This window comes from Castor canadensis, chromosome 16 (genome assembly GCF_047511655.1).
Source record: "Castor canadensis chromosome 16, mCasCan1.hap1v2, whole genome shotgun sequence".
NCBI lineage: Eukaryota > Metazoa > Chordata > Mammalia > Rodentia > Castoridae > Castor > Castor canadensis.
In genome coordinates, this window is record NC_133401.1 from 6,740,843 (window position 1) to 6,750,140 (window position 9,298).

Below are 9,298 nucleotides of genomic sequence, written 5' to 3' on the forward strand. Positions count from 1 at the left end.
ACTTTCATGGCAACTAACCCACTCTGTTGATAACGACATTAATCTATCTCCAAAGGCCCCACCTCCCAACACTGTCCCACTAGGGATTAAATTTCCAGTGGATGAATTTTGGCAGACACATTCAAACCACAGCAGCAACTGTTACTTTTTCTAAGGATTTATGACTTAAACTTACAACAGATAGATTCAGATCTGGGGCTGCCTGTGTGTGAGACTGTCTTAGAGAGGAGGTAAACTGGGAGGAGATTTGGGGTCCTTGCCCCTTGAATCCACAGTGCCTATCCTGGATATATTGAGCCCAGATATGTATCTGCCCTTCTCTGCCTCCTGGAAATGCCCACCCAGCCCAGGACCCCCCGCCCTGCTGTCAGCCCAGGGCGCCCATTGCTGAGGCAGGTGGTCTGGGCTTACAGCAGTTCTGGTCCTCCATGCCCACCTGATGGTTAGCAGCTCTGCCCAGCCAGGCTCGTATTTAACAAGACTTCGCGGGCATCCTGGATGTTGGTCTGTAATTCACCAGGAGGAGCTGCTGCGCTGGCTGGGAAGGAGGCAGATCAGCCAAACAGAAGAGAAGCCGCCTGGGATCCACCTGAGAGCTGGTGGGTCCCAGCGAATGGAAAGGTCAGTGGGCAGATGGGATTCTAGATTGGGTGGGTGGGGCACCCCACATGGGGAGTGGCCCTTTTTTTGTGTGTGGTACTGGGCTTTGAACTCAGGGCCTACATCTTGAGCCACTCCACCAGCCCTTTTCCTGTGATGGGTTTTGTTTTTGTTTTGTTTTGTTTTTTTGTTTTTTTTGTTTTTTTGAGATAGGGTCTCTCGAACTATTTGCCTGGACTGGCTTCGAACCATGATCCTCTTGATCTCTACCTCCAGAGTAGCTAGGATTACAGGCGGAAGCCACCAGCCCCTGGTGGGAGGCAGCCTTTGAGTCAGGACATGCAGAAGGTGAAGCAATGAGCTGAGCAGAGTTGGGAGGTGGGGGGAGAAGTCCAGGCCAAGGGAACTGGAGTGGGTGACAATGGGGCAAGGACTCTGGACCCAATTTGCCTGCTCCTCAATTGGGAAGGGAAGCACTCAAACTGGTGGCCCAGGGCTATATCCAACCACAGGACATATTTCATTTTGTCTCTAAAGTACTTAAAAAACAAAACCAAAAACATTAAAGTCAGCTACCAACATTTAAAAGTCTAGACATTTCATCATAAAAATGTGTGCTGTAGGGGCCTGGTGTGGTGTGACATAGCTGTAATACCAGCTACTCAGGAAGTGAAGGCAGAGGATTGCCTGTTCCACTGGGTTTGTCCTCATTAACCCAGCTGCCACCATGCCTGATGGGCTCACACCTGTCCTACTTCACTCATTCATGACTTTTGTCTGGGTCTTGTCATGGAAGAGGGTAGGAATGAAGGACTGAGCACCCCCTTCCCAGCAACGGCGCACAAGTCGCCACCTGCCCCCACAGTTCCTAGGCTTTCCAGCAGAGGGAGACACCACCCCACTCCCAAGACCACCAGAGGGTCTTCCCAGCAACACTCAAGTTTGAAGCTCTGACCAGCCACAAAGACCCCAGCCTTGGCTTGCGATCCTCCCCATCCCACCCCTCGCCCACCCTCCTGGGGCCTCTCCTTCCTGTGTTCTGATCTCCCCTGCGCCTCTAGCTTGGAGTGGCCACCCTGAGTGCCCCCTCTCCTTGGAGGGACTTGCTCCTTTTAATAGGGTGGCAGGAGGCCCTGTCCTAGTCTTGGGCTAGAACTGAGAAATTGCCAGAAGGAAGCACATAACAGAAAGCTGGAAACTGGGCAAGCCCTCTCTGCCTCTGCACCCCTTCACCGATGAGAAGTGGGACCCTCCCTGCCTCCCCCGTCCCAAGAAGAGCTTTAACTTCACCTGAACCCCCTTCTCCTGTCCAGCTCTCCACACTCCTGACAGCACCCTCTCCTTGGCCTGGTGCCTGTGGCCACCTCCCCACCCCCACGGTGATGTTGGGGGTCGTCTGGAGTCCAGCTGGTGGCCAGCACAGAGCCACCCCTTCCCTGGTCCTGCTCCTCCCCGTGACCCCAATCCTCTGCCAGCCACTCAATGGTGCCTTGTTCTCCATCCAGCCCCCGGACAAAAGTCCTTCTGTCTATGAAGGCGGAATTGCGGGGAGGGGGCACCCCCAACAGGGACCATGTGGGGGCCAGTACAGACCCTAGCCGGAAGGAATGCTGTGAAGAGGGGGTGGGAGAGGGAGGAGGGATGCAGAGGGAGGACGGATGGAGGAACCTCGCCCCATGCAGGGGGCTTATCTGGAGTGGGAGGCAGCCCCCATCCCAACGCCCACTCAGCCCACACTATAGTGGAGGCATGGGTTCCCAGCACCCTTGGGAGCATGGCTGGGGGTTCTGACTTGGTGCTTGGAAGCTGTTCTCAGTCTCCCAGAGCAGAGTGAGGGGGTGGGTTCAGCCTGGTGTAAGTGTTCCCAGCTCCCACCCAGCCCTACTGGCTGTTCCAGGGGTTTCTTCACAGTGTGGTCTTATCACATCCTCTACTGACCCTTACACCATATCAACAGAGAGAGAGAGGTGGACTGGGAGGGTATTTCAAATTCCCCATGAATGCCAGCAATCCCTCCCCCAAGCCAAACCACAATAAAAGTCAAAGAAGTTAGGTCATTCCATGGGTGTGTCACTTCCGATGTGTACCAGGCCTATGTACTGCCCTTGAAGACCCCAGAGCCTTGCTCCTTCCAGGTCGAGGTCTCCTTCAGGAGACTGGAGGAAGCCTGTCGCCTTTGAGGAGCCAAGTTCCAGCTCTTCTGGCTCTGCCACTACCTCACCCGAAGCTGCCCTGGCTTTGGTGACCCTAGAGAGCCTCCTGCCACTGTGGCTGGGGAGGGGAGAAACTGTCCCTTTAAGAGAGGAATGGGGTGGGGGAGGCCCTGAGCCTTAGGGAGGCTGACCTGTTCTCTACCTGCCCAGGTTTGCTCAGGGCGCGGCAGCTGTGGATAAAGGCAGGACTCAGGTTTAGAAGCCCGCTTTCTCCCGAAACCTCTGCTCAGCCTGGTGAGCCCCACAGGTGAGCTGCCAGGGCCCCTTCCTCAAAGCCCCCCTTGGCTCTGCCCCAGAACTCTCCCTGACTGTCCCCCCCCCCACCTGCTGTTAGAAACCCTAGAATCTTCTGCCTTCAAGGTTCTTTTCTGGAGTAAAAAGATGGTGAGCCTTCTCCTACCACCTTCCTCTCAGGGACTTGTGGGGTGAGTGTAGGACTGAGGTGCCTGGAAAGACTGGTGGTGTCGGGGTGAACAGGAGGTGTCTGAGTGGACCAGAAGAGTCTGGATTAGGGGGCATCTGGGAGATGGAAGTGGGGAGGGGGTGTTTGGATGGGTTTGGGTATCTGTTGGGGTGGATTGAGGTATTTTGTGTGCTGGGTATGGATAGGATGTGGCGTGGCTGAGTGGATTCGGGGTGCTAGGAATGGGATTATATGGGTCCTGGAGACTGTTAGGAAAGGGGGATGCTGCCTGGGGAAGCTATTGAATGGGGGATTGGTTAGGAGATTTGGGGGGACACGGGGGTCATTCTGAATGACCCTGATGATGTAGCTGTTCTAAACCGTCTTGGAGGAGGAGAGGGGAGAGCAGAGAGCAGCCGGCAGAAGCAGTCCTCAGGCCAGTGTTTGGACCTCCACAGCGAGTAAGGAGCAGGTGTGGGGGACAGAGAGCAACCAGTGCCAGGGCTGTCCCTCTCCAAGCCTTCCCTCAGCTAAGGTCAGTTTGGAAGCCGGCAAGGGTTATTCAGAAAAACAGCTTGATGGGGCAGGGTGGATGAGCTGACACCCCGCTCCCAGCCTCCTGGAGACTCCGGAAGCACTTGTGAGACTGTGTGCAGAGGCCGGGGCAACCCTGAGACATCCACCCACCCCACTGGGTCGGTAGTGCATCTTGCAGGCTTGGGTGGCTTGGAGGAGCCATGGAGAGAGGCTTAGAGGCAAGACCCAAAAGTCACATGGTGACAGAGCATATGGCACCAGCAAAATTCACAGAGGTGACAGGGTTGTGACAAAAATGTGGGATAATGCTACTGCCAAGTTCAAGCTGAGAAGGTGACATGAGGATTGCTGAGAATGGTGCCCCGGGGAGAGCACGCGCCAAGCCTCAACATTTCTGCTTATCTCTGCACCTTGATGGCGGCAGAGCCTCTGGGGCAGCTTCAGACAACAGGCCGCCCATCTGCACACCTGCATCCCGAACCATTAGACTCCGGTCTCCCTGAAACTTCCTAGGGTCTGCACAGCTGCAGCCGCCCTTTCTGAAAGAAATGAAGGTTCAGGCTGAAATTTTAAGCCCAGTGTCTGGGATTAACAGGTGGTGGAGCTGGAGGAGTGTGTGCCACCAACCTGCAGGACGCCCCTGCGCCATGACCTGCTGGCAGCAGGCAGTGTCACATCCTCTTCGAGCATGTGCTTTGCCGTCAGGGAAGTGGAGCTACCTTAGGGCTGCCGGGGACTAAAGGAAAGAGTGGGAACACAGCAAGGTCACCAGGCAGTGTCTGGCACAGGAGTCAACTCTTTCTGGGCCAAGAAAGACAGCATGTGCGTGTGGCACAAGTTGGAGAGCATGGGTGCAGAGACCAGGGGCGGGAGAACTAGAGAGAGGAGAAGGTGCCATTGGTTCTGGGCAGGCCCACCTGGAGAAGAGGAAGCTTTGCTGCCAGGAGGAGCCTAGGGAGGGGCCCAGGGCTGGAGTGGAAGGGAGCACAGAGGCTGGGGGCCAGGGCCATGGGTAAGGCTGAGTTGGGGGTTAGGACTGGGATGGGGGGACAAAGGCTGGGCTCAGGCTGGACAGGGGACGGGCCTCGGTGTTGGCTGAGGGGGCAGGGGCAGGGTGGCTGCAGCCAAGACCCCCAGCCCCTACCCTGCACCCCAGCCTGGCGTTATCTCCCTCCTACACCCTGCCCAGCACCCTGAGGAGTCAACTCAGGCCCCATCCAGAAGTCTGCAAAGTGTGGGCAGAGCCGGGCAGGCTCCAAGCTGTCTCTGGAGACACTCCCCAGAACCCGGGCCTCCTGCCACCTGGCTCCTAACACCCTGTTTCCCAAAACACCCCGAGGCCCTGACAGTCCTGAGTTAGGAACAGACACTACTAAGAAGCCAGGCCTGGTTTAAAACCTGCTTTCTGGCCAAGTGACCTTGAACACCAGCCTTCATCTCGCAGAGCTTCCCCATCTGTAAGATGGGGACAACAGTGGGCAGTGCCTCCCTCCTTTTCACTGCCCAAGCTACTCACTTAAAGCTGGAAGCCCCTCCCTAGGGAGTTGTGCCAGCTGCTCCCTCATCGGGCCTCCATTTGACCCGAGGGAGGGTTTCTCCCAGCCTTCCATTTGACATTGGGGCTTCTTCTTATCTCTCAGCCCAGTGAGGCTCGAGGCTCAATGTGCGGACCCTGGGTGGGGAGCAGGATGACAGTGGTGGGACCCAGGGGCACAGAGCCTGCTATCCTCTCAGCCCTTCTAAGTTTGGACCTGCTGTCTAGGCTCCCCTAGGTCAGCTGTGACATGCAAGATATGGCCCTGAGTCTGCTCATCCTGCTGGCAGGTGAGTGCCTGGCCCCTAAATACTGTTTGCCCTAGCCACCCAGGTGGGTGGTGCCAAGTGTGTGCGTGTGTGCGTGTCCCCCCTGTGGGGTAGTAACTGTTAGGGACAGCATCTCCTTAAGGGTAGAAGGCTTGATTTCAAGGCACACACAAAGACAGGGCCTCTCATGGCAGTGGTTCCCACAGCCAGAAAGCATCTCTCCCAATCTTTTGTAAATCTGAGGCCATCTGGAAGGCTCAGCCCAGTGCTACTCTGTCTTTAAAACCTCCTTAACACTTTCTTCCAAGATGGTACCTTGCACTTGGAGCCTAGAGGTGGTGTAGCAAGTGCCCAGAATACTTCATGCCTCAGTTTCCCCATCTGTAAAACCAAGAAGAACACCCCCCACTCAATCATTGCAAGGATTAAAGGAGTTAATATTTGACAAATGTGACGTGCCTGGGACAGACACTATGTGTTTGTGCTTTAAATATGATTAAAAATTATTAATCTCCCTTTGCATCGTTTAGGACCAGAGCTGAGGTGGCTCACTGCCCTGCTGTCACAGCATTTCTTTCTCAGTTGTTGCATTGGGCAAGAATGACATTGCATTTGGAGCGGGATGCAAAGTTCTATTTTATAGAAAGTGTGTAAGTTGAGGACCGTGAGTCATTTTGAAGGGGACTAGGGAACAGACACAAGAACAGTTGGGGTGTGGATGTGGTGGAATTGGAAAGGTGGTCTGTGAGCACACAGCCTAGCTGTGAGAAACAGGGCCCTGGAACTGCAGCTATCTGTCATCTTGACAAAAAAGTCCCCCATCTCTGCAGGAGGCCTGGATCAGCATGGAAACATACAACCAAATGGTGGCCCATATCCACTCAGAGTAGACACTACCACTTCAGGTAGCAAAATGCTGCCATGACTCTCAGGTGTGAGGTGGGTTGGGCAAGTCCACATCTCCATGATGGTGGCATTTGCCCTCCCAGGGGACACTCTCCAGAGGCCCCTGAGGCTCCATGGGACCTACCAAGGGCTCTGCTAAGGTCACCATCACCATCTTCCCTCCTTCCTGCTTGTTTCACTAGGCCTGCCTGTCCTGGGTGCCAACGACCCTGAAGGTGAGTCAGAATGGTCACCCCTCCCTCCAGTTCTCCTTGGAACCCCTGACACCCACTGCTATCCTGGATTCATGCTTCTTTCTTCTTTTCTTGCAGATAAAAACAGCCCTTTCTACTACGGTGAGAGCTTGTGACTCCCCCCCTCCCAACTTGCCTCCTCTCAATGCCACATACTATTTTAAGTCTAGAGTCCCATACAAGGTTGCCTGGGGTCAGAGTTGCCAGAGGGGCCAGGAAGAGGTTAGGACTGGGGTATGCAGTGGATTAAAGGACCAGAGATGGCAACCTGTCCCTGGGGAAGATTCCAGATAGACACATGTAGGATGTGAGGTAGTCCATCTAAGAAGCCGCTGGGAGAAAGGCAGCCAAGAGAAAACTTCCTGGTAGAGGTGACTGACTCTATGCAAATCCTCATTGTGTTTCCAGATTCCACCTACTGGCTCCCCCTTGCCTCACCCCCTCCACTATCTGTCACTCCTGCAGCAGCCACAATGGCCTCCTGCTGGTCCTCAGACACAGCAGACACCTGCCAGCCTCAGGACCTTTGTACTTGCTGACTCTTCTACCTGGAGTACTTTCTCTCTTCACCTCCTGCAGACCTATGCTCAAAGGTGGCCTCCTCAGGGAGTCCTTTCAGATTCTCTCTCTAAAAAGCTGCAAGACTTTCTTTCCCCTGCACTGTTTTCCTTCTGATCGCTTATCTCCACCTGACCGGACATGAAATACCTTGTTTGCTTGGGTGTTAACTAGAACGTGTGCACCAGTGGGGCGGGGGTTTGGTCTGCTGTCATTGCTGTGTCCCCAGTACCCTGCACATTGTAGGTGCTTAGGACATATTTGCCAAGGGGGTTGGGGCTATGGAGGAGAGGACCTGGGCTGGCCCTGATATTCCCTCTGTTCTTCTCCCAGACTGGCACAGCCTCCGAGTGGGCGGACTCATCTGTGCAGGGGTTCTGTGTGCTGTGGGCATCATTGTCCTCATGAGTGAGTGCAAGAGCTGGCGGGGAGGGTAGCGGGTGGGGCAGGCTGTGGGTCCTCTCCCCTGACCACCCCCGACCCCACTCCAACAGGTGGAAAATGCAAATGCAGATTCAGCCAGAAGCCCAGGTAATGTGACTTCCCACGTGGCAACCTCAGACAGAAAACACTTTTCAGGAGAGAGGACAGGCCTCCCTGCTCAGTCACTGAGATTTCCCAGGTTTACTATTAATAGCTAAGAATTCCCAGAGGGCCTTCAAATCCTGAAATGCTTTGTCCCCAGCCCTGTACAAACCCACAATGGAAAAGTAGCCAGGAAGCCACATCTGGGCAAGCCAAGAATCCTCTAGCCCTGGGGGAGGGGGAAGGAAAATCGGGGGTGGATGTGGATCTCACCACTTTTATTTTCCTAGTCACCGTCCAGTAGATGTCCCACCCCTCATCACACCAGGTAAGACAGGGACAGCGTGGGAGTGAGGGTTGGGTGTACGTGTGTCATGCACCCACTGCAGAGAAAGAACTTGATCCGCCCTCACAAGCTGACCCCATCTCTCCCAGGCTCTGCCAACAACTGCTGAGGATGGACCGACTACTGAAAAAGCCTGGAGGGCCATTGTCCCCAGGTCCTGGCTCTGCCCAGCAGCCTGAACTCCAGGATGGCACAGCCCTTCCTCTCCTCAAACTGCCTTACCAGGGCCTCATTGCACCTCTCTGTTCATTTGTTAATCAAAATAATCTTGCCTTCTGCCCAGGCAGCCTCCAGACTCCATGTGTGCGCTGGGGTGGGGTTGGGACCAGGAGGAGACCGTCATGTCCTGAGGCTGATGGCTGAGTCTCTTGGTTGTGCAAAGCCTAAAGTCTGCCTCTCGTGGCTTGGTGGAAGCTACAGGGCCTGCTTTCTGCCTCCACAGCCACGGGAGCCTCATGCAATTTAAGAGTCCTGGGAACACTTTTATTGGGAGGGGACTGGGGTTTGAACTCAAGGCTTCTAGCTTGCAAAGCAGGTGCTCTACCACTTGAGCCACACCTCCAATCCTGGGGGACACTTTTGAAAGTGAAAGAGAGCCCTTGTCAGATAGAATGCTGGGGCACTCAGACAGACACTGAGACCACCCCAGGAAAACAAGGATACAGATCACCCACCAAGGCAAGAGTATTCAGATAGTTTAGGACCCCTTCCGACCTTTCCTTCACCCCTAAGGCCTCAGTATGTTATGAGACCTTTCTAAACAGATAACCCTATGGATCCTTGAAACAATTCCCCACTACACCCCTAATAGTACACAATGGCTACCTGAGTCTGACTTTGAGACTCCGGGATACCCAATAAGTCATCCAAAATGTTCCCATGAACCACCCCATAAACTGCCTAACACCCTTTAAAGACATACAAAAAAAAAAAAAATCCAACAATGCCTGGTGACAGACATGACCTCAAAAAAGAGACCTGTCCCCCCACCCGTGCCTTCGGTCCCTCGAGCATCCCAGAAGCCCCTCACAAGCTCACACTCAGTGGCCCCAGGTGGCCCACAGGAGCTGCCAAGATGCCTGGCTGCAATCTCCCTCCATACGTGACTCCAGGGACGATCCCCTCCCCAAGCCATTCACGAGACTCCCTCTCCCAGATCTACGACAACGGGCGA

At 54.7% G+C, this 9,298-nt stretch overlaps 1 protein-coding gene across 3 annotated transcripts; it reads left to right on the top strand.

Moving 5' to 3' along the window:
- The first annotated feature begins 2,926 nt into the window (after positions 1–2,926).
- Fxyd3 (FXYD domain containing ion transport regulator 3) lies at positions 2,927–8,406 on the top strand. 3 transcript variants are annotated; one of them, XM_074058423.1, is made up of 9 exons: positions 2,980–3,060; positions 3,174–3,238; positions 5,516–5,577; positions 6,645–6,677; positions 6,774–6,797; positions 7,587–7,661; positions 7,748–7,784; positions 8,069–8,106; positions 8,214–8,406. In XM_074058423.1, exons 3-9 carry the CDS (start codon positions 5,538–5,540, stop codon positions 8,231–8,233), a joined length of 267 nt encoding a protein of 88 aa, XP_073914524.1. In that variant the 5' UTR covers positions 2,980–3,060; positions 3,174–3,238; positions 5,516–5,537; the 3' UTR covers positions 8,234–8,406. The 3 variants fall into 3 exon arrangements, with proteins under 3 accessions (XP_020009629.1, XP_073914523.1, XP_073914524.1); XM_020154040.2 differs by lacking the exon at positions 3,174–3,238 and having other exon boundaries at positions 2,927–3,060; XM_074058422.1 differs by lacking the exon at positions 3,174–3,238 and having other exon boundaries at positions 2,946–3,060; positions 5,394–5,577.
- Positions 8,407–9,298: the final 892 nt, after the last annotated feature.

Coding starts and splice junctions, on each gene's coding strand:
- Fxyd3 (XM_020154040.2), top strand. CDS start 5,538: ATGCAAGATATGGCCCTGAGTCTGCTCATCCTGCTGGCAG. Junction 5,578..6,644: donor TCTGCTCATCCTGCTGGCAG/GTGAGTGCCTGG, acceptor TTGTTTCACTAG/GCCTGCCTGTCCTGGGTGCC. Junction 8,107..8,213: donor CCCACCCCTCATCACACCAG/GTAAGACAGGGA, acceptor CATCTCTCCCAG/GCTCTGCCAACAACTGCTGA.